This window comes from Camelus dromedarius, chromosome 3 (assembly GCF_036321535.1).
Source record: "Camelus dromedarius isolate mCamDro1 chromosome 3, mCamDro1.pat, whole genome shotgun sequence".
NCBI lineage: Eukaryota > Metazoa > Chordata > Mammalia > Artiodactyla > Camelidae > Camelus > Camelus dromedarius.
In genome coordinates this window covers 6,318,472-6,336,320 of record NC_087438.1, presented here as the reverse complement: position 1 = coordinate 6,336,320, position 17,849 = coordinate 6,318,472, and the positions used below count along the sequence as shown (strand labels likewise).

Genomic DNA, 17,849 nt, shown 5'->3' with positions numbered 1-17,849 from the left:
TGTTCATCCACAGACAGGTATCTGAGCTGGCTTTGCCTGCCTCACTCTTTAAGTAGCTTGTGTCAGGGAGCAGGGGTGGCAGTCACTGTGTTTGCCTATCTGTGCCTGAACTGTGATACAGGGAGAAAGCATGTGGTCCTGGTGACTAGGAGAATCCGTTGCTTTCTGGAGGAGATGCTACCCACACGTGTCCTTCACATGGGCAGCAGATGGTGGCTTCCAGTGGATCAGAATGATGACTCTGTCTGGCTACCTCCCAACTGGCTAAGTTTTATGACTTCCAGAAGAGTTCATGGATAAAAAGAGCATGCACACAATCTAAATAAAACTGTCCTTCCCTATGCATCACACTGGCTTTTTGATTAATGTTTGCTTTGGGGTTCCTTGTTACTTTACCTCGTTCATTAGCACTGAAGGGAACCTCCATTTCATGTCCAACTCCCTTACAGGATTTTGACAGTACAGTTCACAGGAAATAAATATCAGTTCTTCTCCTCTCTGAAACTCAATTTTCTCATCTGTAAAGTGGGAATACTCATGCATGTATTTGTTACATCTTCACCAGCTTACTGAGATGATCAAATGAGATGTGGATATAATGAGGTTGACAGATTTAACAAATAAAAATATAGGGTGCCCACTTTAATTTGAATTTCAGATAAACCATGAATAGTATTGAATTGGATATCCTAATAGTAAAAAAAAAAATTTTCATGGTTTATCTAAAATTCAAGTTTAAGCGGGCATCCTTTACGTAATCTGTCAATCCCCTAGGAGAGAATCACACTTCCTGTTCTGCTGAAATTAGACAGATGTAAGTTCTTCAGCACAATATTTACATTTCCATGTGAGTAGAACTCTTCATGCCTTTCAAATAATAACCATCCTATCAGTTTTGATCAGTCTTAAAAATCTTGCAGTAACTCTGTCTCTCTCACAACGCGTAGCTTTAGTTTTCCATTTGAGAGCTAAACTACAAATAGGTGACTGTCAGATTTGTGTCCATGACATAATTAAGTAGTTAACATTTGCACAAAAAGGCAAATATGAGGATTTGGAGCAAAGCAGTGCCAGCCCACCGTCCTGCCGTCAGCTCCGATGCTGCGGTTCCAGAATCGCACGCGCCTCCTCTCTCCTTGGGGAAGTGATCTGTGACTGACAGGAGGTGCCATTTTTTTCTTTTCTTTCTGATCTCAAAATTTTAAAGATTGACTGAGAAGATTTTCTATATTTCTGGCTTTTTTTTTTTTTTCCTGCAGCTGACTTTGGTTAGAGTATTGAATTTCAGGTGTTTTGAAGGTGTGTCTGGTTTTATTTTCCATGGCATATTTTCAGAGCTGGTATTTTCTCAGCTGAAACCAATTAAAATGATTTTCTTCCTTCATATTTAGTTTATGAACCATTTTGCTGAAATATTTGGGAAGTGGGGAGATAACGTCTCGTTTCACCTTCACCCTGACTGATCCCGTAACTCTCATTAAAGGTTGCAATGCCAAAATATTATTCAGGAGTCTTTTTGGCAAATATACAAGTGACAGTGACTTCCCCATAACAGTTGCCTGCCTTCCTCCATCTTTTCTTCTTTCTTTCCTTCCTTCCCTCACTCATTTGTTCAATCTCACATCCATCACACATTTATTAATCTTCACAGGCCCCAGTGATGGCAACTTCGCAGACACCAGAGGACAAAACTGATCGTGTGTGCCCTCCTGGTGCCTAATAATGTCATGTGTAGAAGCCACAAAACAAGTAAATTAGTAATTAAACTGTGGCAACTTTTCTAAAGCAAAAACAAGTAAGAGCACTGTGAGGGACTCCCAGAGTCCTGCGTTGTGTCCTCTCGTTTGCTCCTTAGTCTCTTGTGAGCCAGGCTCTGACTTTCTGCCACTGAAAGAAAAAAAAAAAGATAACTTTGCTAAGACTTTGCTCAGTTACCAAACCAAACCCGGGTCCATTCACCAGCGGGCAGTAAAGCCAATTTACTGACACCAGGTTGTGGTGAAGGAAAGTGCAGCATTCACTGCAGGTCTAAGCAAGAGTCCGGGCAGCTCACACTCGAAAGGTGCAGACTCCCTGATGGCTTTCAGGGAAGGGTTTTTAAAGACCAGGTGAGGGAGAGGGTCACGGAGTGTGAGCATCTCGTGCACAGTTCTCTGATTGGTTGATGGTGAGGTAACTGGGTGATGTCACAAGGGTGAATGTCATCAGTTGTCAGGCTCCAGTCTGTCTGGGAGCCATGTGTTCCTGGTCGTCATGCAGCTAGCTTCTTCCATCTGGTGGGGGTTTTAGCGCCCATAAAGCAACTCAGGAATGTGTGTCAGACACTGTTATCTATGTCCTTCAGGGAGGAACTGAAGGTTCTGTGACTCTACCATATGGCTGATCTGTTGTTTAAATTGTCCCTGGTTCTCCTGGCCCAGCTGCTATCTTTTGATACTACCTGTTCCAATCACTAACTCTTCAGCTAGACTTTTGTGACTCTGGGAGGTCTAGGAGACTAAAGCTTTTCTAGAAACAAGAGGCCAGCGGAGAAGGACATAGTGGGGGCTCTGTCCTGGGAAGGCCCTGTGGGGTCCTGCTCCGTCACAGTTCCAGAGCTAGTGTCCTTCAGCCTTATGTCAAGTAACTAGGACAGAACATTCGACTGGAGCATGATGGAGCCCAGAAGTTTGGATTTATCACTTCCAGTCAAGCTGCTGGCTGCTGGGGATTTGTTTGCTCCACGGAGTCCCTGATTAAATCTGCTTGAACACAGCCATGTCATATTAGCCCCTCCTTCAAACCATTTCTTCTCTGAAATTCAGGATTACTGAGGCTTTCTTTTGCTTTGTTTTAATGCATTGCAAAGAGAAATATATTCTTTGCAATTTCATGGTTATTTTGTGTTTCATATTTATCTGTGTACAGTAAAATTACCTGACCTGAGAAGAGGTGTCAGCTGACACTATGGTGCCAATCATGTGACAGTATCAGTCAACATGTTGTACACAGCAAACTAACACAATGTTATATGTCTCAATAAAGAATTACTATCTCAATAAAATTATGTCTCAGTAAAACAATTTGGCATATAATTGTGGTAGTCATTCATTAAAAGAAAAGAAGATGGCCCTGCAGATGTAAGGAACATGGCTGTTGGTGCTCCCAGGAGAGGTCTGACTCTGGGGTGGAGAGAACCGGGAGAAAGACAGATGCAGGGCTGGAGAACGCCCTGACCTGGTTGGTTCTTATGGACATCAAGAGAGGCAGCGTCCACCTGGGGTTGTTGGAGGGGCCCAGAGGAGACTCCTCGCTGTCTGAGCCAGGACACACACTGTCAGAGGAAGATGGCTGGGTGGCCACTTCAGCCAGAGGACCTGCACATTCAGGGCCCAGGGCAATCGTGGGCTCTCGGTGGAGGTGAGGGGAGCTGGAGGTGAAAGGAGGCTCAGGCCATGCACGGCCCGTGGGCGACTTGGTGCAGCATTGACGCCCGGGGCAGAGGGTCCAAGGCAGGAGAGGGGTGTGGTCACGTGTGCATCCTGATGCTCACGCCAGGTGCAGTGAGGAGCCCAGGGTGAATGTTCTGGAGCATCCAGGTGAGGAAGGTGTTGTACACGAAGGTAAGAGTGCATGAACAGGGGGAGAGCAGGGTGCAGACTGAGGAAGGAAAGGCTTCCAGGGAACAGAAGGGGCTCCTGCAAGACCGCTGGGTCTGGACATGCTGGTGCCAGTGCCGATGGAACATGGAACCTGGAATTTCAAGAGGCTCCGCACGTGACGGGATGCTTCAGAGAGTCAGGAAAACCCAGCAGAGGCACAGATGGTGGACAAGCACGTAAATCCACGCTGAGGAGCCTTCTCTGAACTGCTGAGTCCTGTAGATTTGTTAGATCCCGGTCAGCTGGAAAATCAGATACGAAGTGGGCAGAAATACACTATGAAAAGTTTTGATCATGGTTAGTTCTTTTAAATGATTCAAGATCTTTTAAAATGTGTTGTTTTTTCCCCCACCATTAAGAAATCAAAGTGCACGTGAGCATATTGATGTTTGAACTGTTATTAATTTGGTTTCTTGGAGTAATAATCTAGCAGCAAAATAAACAAACAGCCAGGAGTCTTCGTTCCCCTGTTGAATAGGATTTAGTTCTCTCACGTGTGAGTCCTGTGACAATAGCGTGGCGATAGTCAAAAGGTGACAGTTCCCTGGCTGGACCCCCGTCCACGCGCCCCGTCCCACCTCCACCCCCACATGGCTGTAAAATGTTTTGCTTTATCCCAAGAATCTTTCACTTAAACCCTCATCAGAGCCTTGCTGCTCAATGGGTGGTAGCAGGCCCTGGCTCCTAACTTCTGTCTCGGACCATGTCCCATTGCCAGGATGTCTCAAAGGGCAGCAAAGCCTCTGTGATTGTCCCTGCTCTGCAGGAAGGCTGGCCCTTCCCTCTGCTGGTGGAGACTTTATCTTGGGGTGCTGGGGCTGCGACCTTGTGCTGAAGTCCCCTTTCCTGAAGCTTCCCCCATTCTCCTGACACTGGGTTGGTTCTGTGCACGTCTTGGATGCCTTTCACTGGGCGAACAAGAACCCAACCATCATTGGGTTGAATTTCCCACCAGCTGGGTGGGAACTGTGGTCTCCAAGTCAAAATTAGATTGAATGATACAAATAAAGACAGACACATTTTCTTGCTCACTTAGGTTTGAGCATTTGTTCAAATGCGTTTGTTTAAACGCTGCCTTGCTGCGCAGGCTGCCCCCTTTCCTCTCTCTCTCTCTTTTCCCCACCCTCTTTCTCCGCCACCCCCTCCTTTGCGGGTGCGCTCGCGAACACACGCCTGTCCCTTGACGACGGGTGCTGGGTCTTTTATCTCCCTTATGCGTACGTAGCAGCTCTCTTTGTGCTCGAACTTCATCACGAGTCACAGGTTTACCAGCCAACCTAAAATAAACCTAAGCCATGGTTTACTAATACTGCATATATTTTATATGTATAATTATATACACTATTACATGCATAATGCTCATAGCATTCAGTTCATCATCAATAATGTTCACTGGAGATGTTTCAGACACACATTTCTTAATGAACTCAGGATTATATATATATATGTTATATAATATAATATAACATATATGTATATATCCGCATATGTGCTTTTCTTTAAATGTAAACATCCTCAAACTCTAAGGGCTCTCCTAGGAATGGAAAACTGGAAAGGTATTTTTTGTCCAAATGTCTGAGATTAGCAGACTGATGGGAGGCCTGGAAAACAGAGGCTCTTGATTTTACTTCTGCTGTTAGATAACTTCATAGCCTCATTGTGTTTACAGAGTAAGAATTGTAATGTTTTGACACTCAGATCCCCGTGGGTTTTATTCAGCCAGTGCCTCCAGGATGCTTGGAGGAATCTGCTTGCAGCTCTCAGAGGTGCTTCTAGAGGGTTGGGTTTCAGGTCCTGGATTTGCAGACTGGTCGCGGGGGCCTCACCACAGCGCCCCAGGGACAACAGCACGTGTTTCAGGTCTGTGTCCCGATGCCGGGCATTGGCTGCACTGTGCCCCTCCCTGGCTGAGAGGACCGTTCTCTGTGCCCCTCACAGTCATTCTGGGGAGTCTGTGTGATACAGGAGACACTGGGACACCTGTCCTCGGGCTGGGCTTAGAGCCGAGCTTATAACTGAACATAAACAAGTGGTGAGCAGAAAACTGGAGCAGAGAGGGGACTGGCTCAGAGATAGTTGTTCAGTCATGCAGGGATGAAGAATCCATGGGGCTGAGACCGAGATGAGCATCCCAGAGAAGAAGCTTTAGAGAGAAAGAGGAAGGAGGGGATAGAGACAGAGAGGCAGAAAGAAAGGAAGCAGTTGCACCCTTTGCTCCCACATCTCAGCATTGTTCATCCCCGGGATCTGCTCTGCGGGGACAGCGAAGGCAGCTCCTCTGTCTGACACTGAGAGTCCAGGGTGGTTTCTCCCAGGGACCCCTCTCAGCTGACGTTCCCCAGGGGATGGCGCAAAGCTGGCTCCTCTGGGCTGCTCGGAGCTTTACTGCGCTCTGGGTCTCTGGACTTGCAACTGGACCAGATTTTGGCTGAGTGGCTCTCATCCTTGGTTTTGTGTTATCTCCCCTGAGAGCTGTACGAATGCTGGCACCTGGCCCCACAGCCAGCACGGCTGATTGAATAAGTCCCCGGTGGGGCCCGGCATCAGCATTTGTGAAAGCTCCTCGGATGACTCTGTGCAGCCAGGCTGGAGAGCCACGGTGGCTGGGCTGGTGAGTGGCTGGTGAGCCCTGCTGACCTTACTCTGTCCCCACTGCCCCCGCAGATTATGGTACCATTAAGAAGGTGCGGGCGCCCCTGACTCAGACCTCGGGCAGCTGTTTGCTGGAAGAGATCGAGCTCTTCCCGGAGAGGCGGCCGGAGCCCGTCAGGAGCCTACAGATCCTCCACAGCCAGAGCGTCCTGTTCGTGGGCCTGCGCGAGCACGTGGCCAAGATCCCGCTGAAGAGGTGCCCGTTCCACCGCACGCGCAGGTAGGGCAGCCCCGGGGGTCCGCCCATGTGCTGGTGCCCCTTGGAGACGTGCCACCCAGAGAGGGCACAGGAACCCCAAGGGCTCTCGGACACCCTGTGGTTGAGTGGGGTGAGGACCTTGACATCCTGTGAGTCCCGCACCCCAGGATACAGGGTTTGGATGCAAACCGGTTTGCTGTGATGAGAGTAACACATCAGTATCCATGGAGAAGGAGCCACTTTATAACATCTGCGAGCCAATGTCAGGATTAAATTATTCAGGGCTTTATCACACTCAGTGATAATGCTGAGATTTGGTGTTCCTGACATAACCCAGCACAAGTTTTTGTGTATATATATATAAAGTTTATAATATATACATATATATTCTTGACCTAGTCACTGGAGTATTTTAAACCTCATTTTCTCATCTAACACATAAGAATTGCTGTAGAATCAGACGGGATGAGTATAGCGTAAAATTTAAACCAGTCTTAAAAGTGAGTATTCTTTTATTTATTTATATTTTAAAATAAGTTTTTGTTGAAGTACAGTCAGTTTACAATGTGGTGTCAGTTTCTGGTGCGCAGCACAATGCTTCAGTCATACGTGAACATACATATATTCGTTTTCAGTCTTTCTCACCATAAACTACTACAAGATATCGAATAGTATCCTTCTGAAAAAGGAAGGTTTCTATATTTAACAAAAATCATTACTGAATCACTATGCTGTACACCACAAACTAACACAACATTACAAATCAACTACACTTAAAAAAAAGTATATTAAAAATCATCACAATATTCCTTTCTAGATAATTTGATGTCTCCTTTGGTGTCAGTGTTGAGGAGTAAATAACATTAGGGACCTCTCAGCTAATAACAGTGCTGCTATTATTAATAATAATGAATAACAACAAATAGTGAGATTTATTAACAACTGTCTTTTATATAATGCCTTTTTCCTAAATTTAACCGATGGCTGCTGGAAATTTGTTCTGATTTGTGTTTCCTGCAGGACCAGCTTAAGGCAGGAATTATTCTGGTCCAGAGGGTGGCACAGAGGGTTGGGGTCCCGTCGACAGGTGTGCCACGAGTCAAATGAAGCTGGAAGGGTACCAGTCTTCCAGCTCCAGCCCAGCAAGCTCTGGGGACATGACTCTCGGTAACAGGTGGGAAGACAGGTCTGTGCCGTCTGCAGGTGTTTCTGTTGCCAGCATGTGAGTCTGTGGCTTGCAGAGCACAAAGCAATTCAGCTTTTTCACGGTGCTCTGCCAGCTCAGCACCTTGTAGGTACGGCACAGGCAAGTAGGTCCCGCAACAGACCAGGGAAGGCAGCACCCTCTGCCTGCTCTCGTCTCTTAGGCAACTGCACTTGGAGCGCAGTCATGAATCCACAGGCGCCGGCTGCCACCAGGCACAGCCGCCCGGGAGGCGTTTTCAGTTTCCCCCTTTTTCTTTCAAGGAGAATAAACCTCTTGTCTGTCTTCATCAGGCTCCCGGGAGGAGGAGATTTTACAGTTACATGCAGAGCTGAATCTCCCTGCTGTTTCCTTGTCCACCAGCTCAGAGAAAAGCAGTGAGAGATTATAACTTAATTGTCAACTGATAGACTGCGGGCTTCTGTGTGCTCACACCCAGACTGGGTTAGTTTGTATTTGACCCTTAAATATTCCTTTTGAGAAAAGAAAAGCTGAAGATTTCAGCCCAAGAGTTCCCTGGATTCTTTCCAATGTTTCTCTGCCATCTTTCTCTTATAGCAAGACAGGGAAACCTCTCAGGTTAACACTGGCTGGAGAAAAAAAAGAATGCATTTCTAAGGAACTGATACCTACATGACCAGATTTTTAAAAAATAAAGAATGAGGAAAGATGGAGTTTTGTTTTTTTTTTGACAAAAGCCATTGATTTTCCAGAAATATGCCTAAAGAAGTACACTAAATAGGAACAGGGTAACAATTAGCAGTAAATACTCATTTCTTTGTTAAATATACTTTTCATAATAGAATATAAGTAATTTGTTATTAGAAAATCCATTTTATAAATGAATTTCAAAGTGTTAAAAGAAGAGAAATTGAACATAACTAAATTATTTGTCTCCTTCAAAATCATATTCACATTTTTCATCTTTTGAATATCTGTTTTTCAAAGGCAATGCAGTGTATCTATTAAAATGTTTATAAATGGTAACAACTGTTACAATTTCCCAAGATTCTTGTACATGTCTGGCGCTGTGCTAGATTTTATCCCCCCCTTTCCTTAATCATTACGCCCTGAGAGAAAAGTCAAATGTCATCTTCAGTTTTCAGAGGAGGAAATGGTGGCTCAGACTTTGAGCATCCTGCCCAAGGTCACACAGCTGATGCGATGGGAAACCCAGGTTCAGAGCTTTGTCCCCTAGGCTCAGACTTTGTCTTTGGTTCTCTGCACTGGCCCCAATATAATGAGGGCATCCGGTTCAGTGGTAGGTTTCAGCAGGAACGACTCGTTTGACGGCATTTGTCCCGTGTGTTCTGAGAGCTAGAGGTAGGTGGTGCCAGGGGAGACCCATGTCTGCTCACAGCCACTCCCATGAGTGTCTTTGTTATCATGTCTGCCACCAGGATAGGATAAGAAGACCAAAAGGAGGTTTTGTACTCCTGGGTTATTGTAAACTGTGTCTGCATCCTCCAGCTGTTCTAGAGGTGACCCTGAGGCCTCAGGAGAGGCTGAGAAAAGCACCTGCCTGCACCATCCAGGTGTGCACACATGATAACTCAGAGCCAACAGTACGGCGTTTTCAAATCCTCATAGCTGTTTTCCTCGGAAAGTTATTTTGAAAGAACAGTATTTTAAAAATATATTTTAGTCAAGTTTGACCTCAAAAAAAACGAGTGAAATGATTTTAATTTTAGTCTTTTTTGCATAACCCAGTTAGTAAGTAGAATGAAAAAACTGTGCAAACAATAAAGCGACTCAGCAGAGTGGGTGGTGACCTCTGGGCATGGAGAGTGCGGGGACCTGTTCCTTTTCCTCCACATCCTCACTCTAAGACTTAGCCACCACAAGTATGTGTTAGTTTCGTAAAATGAAGGAAAGTCTGCTGCACTTTGAGGAGCAGGGGAACCTGGAGAGGGCTGGACATGGGGGCAGCGTAGGACAGTGGAAGGTCACGGCGCCGTCCTCGCACGCAGCCCGGGCACAGCCGGGGGCCCCAGCGCAGCGCGGAGGTGGTACTGCCCAGGGATGCGGGCGATGAGGCAGCCAAGAACAGCCCCTAACTTAATTCCCACTGATGTAAACACCACTGGGAAGTCAGAACCTGCCACCTGGAGGAAAACAGACTGGCAGAGAGCTGACAGAGTTCTTACCTCCCTGCTTCGGGAAGAGAAGCGTGATCACAGGACTCGGGCGGGAAGAGTCACCCCCAGAAATCAGCCATTATCCCCCCACCCCCGGCCCCAGGGAAACAGTGTGGCCCCCGCTTTGCCTGGCAGATTGAATCCCCTCAGTCTAAGGAGAGGAAAGCTGGGGGAGTGGCAGTGGGAAGGCTTTTGATTTAGACTTTAAAGTCATTTTACGGATTGCGCATCAATTAGCCCAGCGGGCGGTAAACTTTCTCTGTAAAGAGGCAGACAGGAAACGTTTCCAGTTTCCCAGGCTACGTGGTCCCTGTTGCAGCCGCTCAGCCCTGTCCTTGTAGGGGCCCTCGGCTGCAGTGAGTGGGTGTGGCCGTGTGTCAGCAAGGGGCACGGATTCGTCAGGCACAGGAATGATTCACTCTTACACTCAGTTTCTCACTTACACAGACAACAAAAGTTAGAGCAGAAAAGGCATCTGTCCCTTGTCCCACAGATGACACCAAAACAGAAGAGGCCAGATGACAAGGCTCAGGCGAGTGTAGAGGCCACGTTGCCGAGGAGCTGACTCCCTGCTGCAGTTGTACCCTGGCAGGGGCGAGAGTGAAAAGCAAAACTCCTTGTTCCTCATCTGAACCCAGGAGGTGATGAGAAGCCATCTCAGCTCCCCTGGAACACAGGGAGGTGGGAGGGGAACCCCTCGTAGCGGGCCCTCGTACTCCTCCCATGAGCCATGATCGGGACGGTCCCAGGGCGTTCTGCCAAAGCTTAGGTCAGCTGCGGCTCAGCTCTGCCCTGTGTGGAGCCGTGAAAAGCCAGCCAGGCACCAGGGCCGAGCAGCCCCCTACCCTGGGTTTCAGTAGAACTTTAGGGAACAGGCTGGATTAGACCCATGGGCTGTTTGCTGATTCCTGAATTAGATTATTATCATATTTGCCTTTTGAATGAATAAATGTGCCTTAAATTGTTATATTTACTAATGTATAACATTAGGTATTAACGTATGTAAATTAAGTATTAAATAGCATAACTTAACTCTAAACCCTAGTATTTTCTTAATATTATGTCATTCTCGGCTCTTATGAGTGTTTACTCATAGATTTTTTATTTTGTATTTGACACCCACCACGATTATGAGATAAGATAAACCTATCAGGTGGCAGAGTTAACATTTTATAGATGAGGGATTGATCGGAATCAGAGCGAGAATGTCCAAAGAAGAGAAGCTAGAATTCTGAGTACGGCTGCCAGTGCACTTTGTTCAGCCGTGGGCACGTGAGCTTCCGAGGGCTCACATCTTCCCAGGTTCTGAGCAGCCTGGAGCATGTGCGCAGCCTGAGACAGGCTCGGCAGAGATTTATCCAATTAGCAGATACCCTGCCTCTCCCCTTTCTGCTGTTTTACTTTGTCCCCTAAAAAGAAAACCTCAGTTCTTGTGAAACAGTAAAACTCCCTTTATGCAACAGTGTAGTGATATAAAACATCAGCCAGAGAACTGAACATCCTTCTGCCTTCGGTGTTTTTGCTTTATTATGAAAGCTATTTGGAGAGAGAAGAAAAGCTGAGAACTGGAGGAATCTCAGCCTCTGTGTAACACAGAGGAGATGTGCCTTGTGAATTTTGCTTCATAGAACTGGAGGGAAGGAGGAACCCATTTAAAAAAAAATTGAGCTCCATTCGTGAATGGGTATCTAGTCATTCTTAATCTAGTTAGCCTGTAAGAAAAAAACCAGCACCTCATTAGGAAAATTAGCATGGAAATTAGCTTACTGTGGATGTTTACTGCTCGAAAGAACAAAGTTTTAAACGGTGGTGTTAATAGGCTAGCACCCTTATTAATTGAATATTCCCTAAAGACACCATCTGCCTGATGGGAGAAACACACGATGTACAGAGAGAAACTGCAGGGTCTCCACAAGGTTCCCCTGCAAGACAAGCTTAGCCGTTCAGATATGCATCATATAAACATCAGAAGGACATTTTGACATGTACCCATTTTACAAAGTAAATATTCTGCCTTCAAAATGAATTTAATATTTTCCAAGTCTCAACATCTTGGGTTTTTGTTTGCATTGGCTTTGGTTTAGCCTCTAAAGACCGTGGATTTTCCTTAGTCAATTCATTCATAGTATATTTATCGAACTTCATATGTGCCAAGCACCAAGCCAGGCTCCGTGTGTACAGTGATGGATGAGGCATCCCTGACCCTGTCTTTGTGGGGCTCAGGATCTAATGAGAAATTCTGACATAAATAAAATCTCCAAATACCTCTCGTGGATCTGAGCCAAAGGGCCTTGGAGTTACCTTAGACTTTATCCCAAAATCGATTTATCATTAAAGTCTGATCCTGGACTCCACTAGGACCTAATCTCCAAGCCTGCTACCCCTGTCCAATTGTGTGTTAACCTATATCTGAATCACAACCAATCTTAACTCTCTAATAGTCAGGGAATTCATTACCAAGTTATGACATATTGATTCAATGGAGTATTCACTCAATGGGTTATTTTGAACTCATTGAATGATGACTATGAAGACATCTTTATGGTATTATATTAATTGAAAAAAAAGATGACGTGTTTGCCATCATTACAACTGTTTAAAAATAGAAGGAAAAAGCCAAAAATATGCTTTCCAGCATGCTAATTGCAACTTTAAAGAGCACATTGTAAGAGAGGATCCAAGGCGGGCTTGGACTGGAACACAGTGTCATCCAGCAACGTCTCAAGTTAGCACCCCCAAGTCCTGGGCAGGGTGGAAAAGAAACAGTCCTAATGCGATAGGCAGAACATCAACGTACATGAACTAGATAGTAAATGAAGGAAAATAAGTCATACTACTGCTCTGTAGTAATCAGGGAGAAAGGTAGGTTTCGTGGGGTCTGAAGCTTGCACAATTTGGGAGGAATTCTCTACTCTAAGAAGGATTCTCTATTCTAAGGAAAAGAATATCACATTATAAATACAAAACACTACAGCCGATCACAGAACCTTAAAGGGTCTCATGAAGTCAGGAAGCTTAAGCTTCCTTAGTGTCATGGGAAATCCACCTTAGACAGTGATATGAACATATATTTGATCCAGGTGGACAATAAAAGCAACGAAAGTATGTGACTTCCATCTTGTAGAGGCGCCACGGGCAGCCCCTGCAACCATGGGGTGATTAGTCCAGTTTTCCCCTTCTCTTCTTCTGCCAAATACATTGATATCATCCAATTGTTACCATGGAGAGTAAGTTCCTAAGAATATGAAAGGATGCTAGAAACATTCCACAGGGAAGTTCACTGATACAGGCTCTTAGCTTTCCTTAGCTCTCCTCAGCTACCCAAGAGTTTTGGGTCCAGCTTTCTGTTCAGTTCCCTAAAAGAGCATATTTGTCTTTCAAATGGCAATCTAGGTTCCAAACAGTCACTTGGATGAAGTTTTCAAATCAGTATAATTAACCAAAATTTTGTACTTCAGTGGTGTTTTAGAAACACAACTAAAGGGCTCACAGTGTGAGGTTTCATTATTTCATGTCTATCCCACAGGCCTCCTGCTTTTGAGCTCCCAAATTTAAAGTTATGTAAAGAATTTTGTGGGAAGGGTTGGGCTGTAGCAGTTTTCTCGGCTCCAGATCATTGCATCTGAATTATCCTGAGCAGAAACACCTTGACTTTTATCCACTGAGCACCCCTCTAAGATTGTCTCTGCAGCATGGTCCAGTGAATGAATGGTTCTTAAGGAATTAATTATTCCTATGTGTCTGCAAAGCAGCTTGCATATGTGACGATCATGAGCTTTGAATTCAAGTAGATTCTGGGTAAGCCTTTGGCTTGGTGTGTGATTATGAGCAGTGTCAGGATGTTACTGGGGCAGAAAGACAGACGGTATACTGGCTCTGATACATAGAAAAAGTTCAGTATGAGCTGGCTCCTTTCCTTTCCAGCTTGAGTATTGTAGTCAGTTCACGTAGGTCCTGCCTGTCCAGTGCTGCTCATGTACAGGTGCTTTGCCTTCTTTGCCCAGATGTGCATCACATTGCCTCTGGACCAAATGGAGGGCAGAGAATTTGTTCTTCCACTCCTAAACAACTTCACATTATCTGATGTACAGGGCCCATCAGACCAGATTCTGCACCTTGCATTAAATTATTTACCTATCTCTGGTCTGTTTGGGCAAATGGATTTTCTGGCAGTGTGAGACTCCACCATGACCGCATTCTGTGTGGAGGTGAGTGACGTCAGCATGGCTCCAGCCGACCGGCAGGAGCATCTGTCTGTGGGTATTCCATAATCCCCTGTCTCAGGTGAGCGTGTACCTATCCATGTAGGAAGGACTGAGATTCAGGTACTTACGGAGGCTGGACAGGGTGAGGTGTGAAGAGAGCCGGTGCTTAACTTTGTGCCCCCAGGCTCATCCTGGTGGTTGAGGAGGCAACAGAGGATCCAGGTGCAAGGTAGGCACCACACACGCCCCAACTGTCCCACTGAGATGGGAGGATGTTCTTGGGGTGGGCTGTGCTCCACAGGAGGACTCCTTGGCCCAGCCTCAGTCCTCAGTTCAGGGCTCAGTCCTGGGCAAACGGTTAAGTAGACTGAATTATAAGAAACCAAAATAATAATTTTCTTTCCCTTCTGGACTTACTGTCTTCTAAGATTTTGAGTAAAAGCTAAGATGTGTTGCCTCACTCCCTGTGCATTTATTAGCTGTGACTGTCGGTCCTTCAGCCTCTCCTGGGTCTTCTGATTCTTCCCACTAAGCCCTCATTTACAGAAGGGTTTCTCTTGAAGAGACGTGACATGGGCAGGAAGTAACCGGGTCTTCATCCTTAGCTTGGATTGGCCAGAGAGGAGAGGAAACTTGGAGGAGCCTATAATTACCTCTTTTACGGAAGAGAGAACACGGAATAGCAGGAGTGTAGACCGTTCCCTGAATGAAAAAAACAGGGATTCTTTCTTTCCTTCCTGGACACGCGGACTTAGCGTTTTCTGCTCATCACTCCTGGTAATGACTTCAACATCCCTGAGCTGTGAAAGGCCCGTGTTTACTCCCCGGGCCCCTTCCACCCACAGTGCAAAGCTGCACATGGCCAAGGCCGCCTTCCCTGGAGAGCTTCTCTCCAGGGACATAATTGGCCCTTCCAGAGAGATTTTAGATTTCTTCTAGAGAAAAGTTCTCAATGACTGAGGCCCACCCAGAGGCCAAGATAAACAGTTTAGGATTCTGTGCGGGACCGCTGGGTGAAGAGAGACTGTCAGTCTCACATCAGAAGCCCAAGCTGATCGCAAGTACTGGATTCCAGAAAGCACTTTTGTTTTGCTTATTTTCAAATGTCGTCTACTTTTTTCACTATTTATTTTTAGCTATCAATTTTTCATAATGCTTCACTGTAAAATTTGTATCAATCTTGTTTTAAAACCGATTTTTCAGGAAACGCTGAGTGTTATATCCACTCAATAAGATTTTAACTAAAAACCATTTACTTAGTATTACTGGCAGTACAAGTCAATTTTTAATTTAATATTAAAAGCAAATTGAAATGTGACAAATCCTCATTGTATTGGATCAATATAATTTAATGATAAGCCAATAGTGAACAGTTTTTAATATATTAAGTGTGAGTGACTAATTGAAATTCTAGTGCATTAATTTCTCCTACAAATCAGAGCGTGTACCATGAATTATTTTTAAATGCCTTCGGCAAGTTCTGCATAATGAGAGTAAACATATATTTTTTAGTAATTATGTCTTTGTGTACCTGGCATATGTCCTAACTTTAAAAAATGTTATTGCAATTGTAGTTGTAAATTAGTTCTTCAGGGAATTATAGATTGATCTTCTAGTAGATTTCATGATCTGACACATCTTGTATATTATAGCCAAATTTCCCTTGTTTAGGCAAAACCCCAGCATTTTAATCTCATCAGTATACTTCTCTGGTGTCCTAAGGAACTCTCAGCCCAGCCAAGCTGCAGGGCTCACGTCCCTGATCATGCCATGTGCGCGTGACCACGTGTCATCCTTCCCAGGGCCGTCATGCCCGGGGATGTGCTCCTTGCTCAGCTAAACCCCAGCTGCATTCAGAGGCCAGCCTAAACATCACCTCCTCCTGGAAGCCTTCAGGGCCAGTCTCTGTCCTCTGACTCCTGTACCGCCAGCATGTTCTCCCTCACTGAGATGTTGTCAAGCACCGTTATGAATGTGTTCTCACTCCCTCACTAGATTGCAAGTTCATTCCTGGTCCCAATGTCTTCAACACATGGCGCTGCGCTTACGCAAGTGGTAAAAAAAAAAAACCACTGTGAGTTGATCCAAACGTGTTGTTGAACTACTTTGCACCACTTGATGGAACACGTTGTGGTGTCTCACGTTGCCTTATTAAATAAAGAGCCCATGGCATTCACAGATTTAGTGTTCTGGGTATAGAATGTTTTCAAACACTCCCAGAAGTCAGTAGCATATATTAATTTATAATTATGTTTACAGACTAAGTAGAATAACTGTATGCATCCATCTCAAAAGAGCTTTGTTTCTTTCTCTACTACTTAACATAATTTAATCCTCAGTGCAGCCTAGTGAAGTGAATGTTGTCTTTCCAGTTTCGCAGAAGAGGAAGCTGAAGAAAACACATGCTGCAGCTGGATTCACCAGTTGGGGTTTGTGGGTGTCTCAGAATGCATTTCTTGGGAAGGTTATTGTCTAACTGGATTTTTTTCAGTCTTACTTTTAGCAAGATCATGTTTTTAACACAGCTCTTAAAGCAAAAGCAGGTTCTGAAGTGTATGGTGACACAGTGGTCAGGAATAAGGCCCCTCAGATCGTCTCAGGAATGAAGGACTGTCTGTCGTTCACAAACAGATGGATTGCTCTCATCCGCTATCACCATCGTGATAAGTGACGTGCGATTTTTGCACGGAATTCGGGAAGCACTTTAAAGGTGCAGCACTTGGAAGCCTAAGTCCTTAAGGATGGAGGCTGAGGGCTCAGCTGGTTCTGCTCCTCAAGCTTCTGCCAAAGCCCCGCCTCCGTTTAGTCCGTGTTTCTTCAGACTCTCAAGTTCACTCCCTCCTCCCTGAGCACCATTCTCACGCTGAGCTCGCTGCCATGATGTCCTGTTTTTGCTGAAAATTATCACGTCTCTCACTCAATTCATCTTATTGGTCCTGGTTTAAATGCCTCTCCCCACATATTTCCTGGTCTCCCTTCTGTTTTTCCCTTTTCAACTGGCTGTTGATATTTATCCGTGTAATTGTTTAATGCCTATTTCCTTCACTAAAAGGTGAGTTCTCTGGGTGCACTGACTCTGTTTTGTTTACCTGGGACACTCAGCACTTTCAGAGTCAGTTCATGGAAGGTACTCAGTATGTGCTTGATGAGTGAATGATGGAAACACTTTTAAAATCCCGTGTTTAATGAATACATTTTGTTGTGATAGCAAAAATTCTTAATATCGAAAATGAACTACATAATGGCAATTAGTGTGAGAGAAACCATCCAGATGAAGTCACCAATACTCAGATCATCTAATATGCAAGGGGATCTTACTCAGTAATTAGCTCCAGCTTTCCAAAATTATGGGGAAAAAACTGTTTTGAATATGCTTATTTTTTCCTATTACTCAACAAATGGTGTAACCCCAAACCTCAGAAAGTAAAAGAAGAGTTTAGATAAATTTCGATGTCATTAGGTAAATTTCCCGTAAGAGGAAAAGGAGTTTACCCTTCTAGCATTCAAGCCCACCTCTAAATATACATTTAGCTCTAAAATCCACTTTCAATAAATACGTTTTCAAATTAAATATCAGATGCTGACCAACGTGTTTTCTGAATTCTGATACTTTGAAATACCAGGGCAAGGTATCAAATGAGAATAATCTAAGGTTCTTAACAAAATAACGGAAAAAATTATGTAAAAGATTCATCACACAAAGAAAAACATTTTCAAAGTGAAATGAAGAAAAGCCACTTTCATGATAGCTGCGTTAATAGGAAGTCTGTGATTTTCCACATGATCTCTTCCAAAAATAATGTCACGATG

General features: G+C 44.8%; 1 protein-coding gene across 4 annotated transcripts in view; it reads left to right on the top strand.

Annotated features, from left to right (window-relative positions):
- The window catches only part of SEMA5A (semaphorin 5A), a 444,386-nt gene that overhangs the window by 339,476 nt on the left and 87,061 nt on the right, over positions 1 to 17,849 (top strand). For all 4 annotated transcript variants that reach the window (XM_064479456.1, XM_031443174.2, XM_064479438.1 and 1 more), the window contains one exon: positions 6,306 to 6,513. In XM_064479456.1, the coding sequence (XP_064335526.1) occupies positions 6,306 to 6,513 (208 nt within the window). The remainder of the gene's footprint in view (positions 1 to 6,305; positions 6,514 to 17,849) is intronic.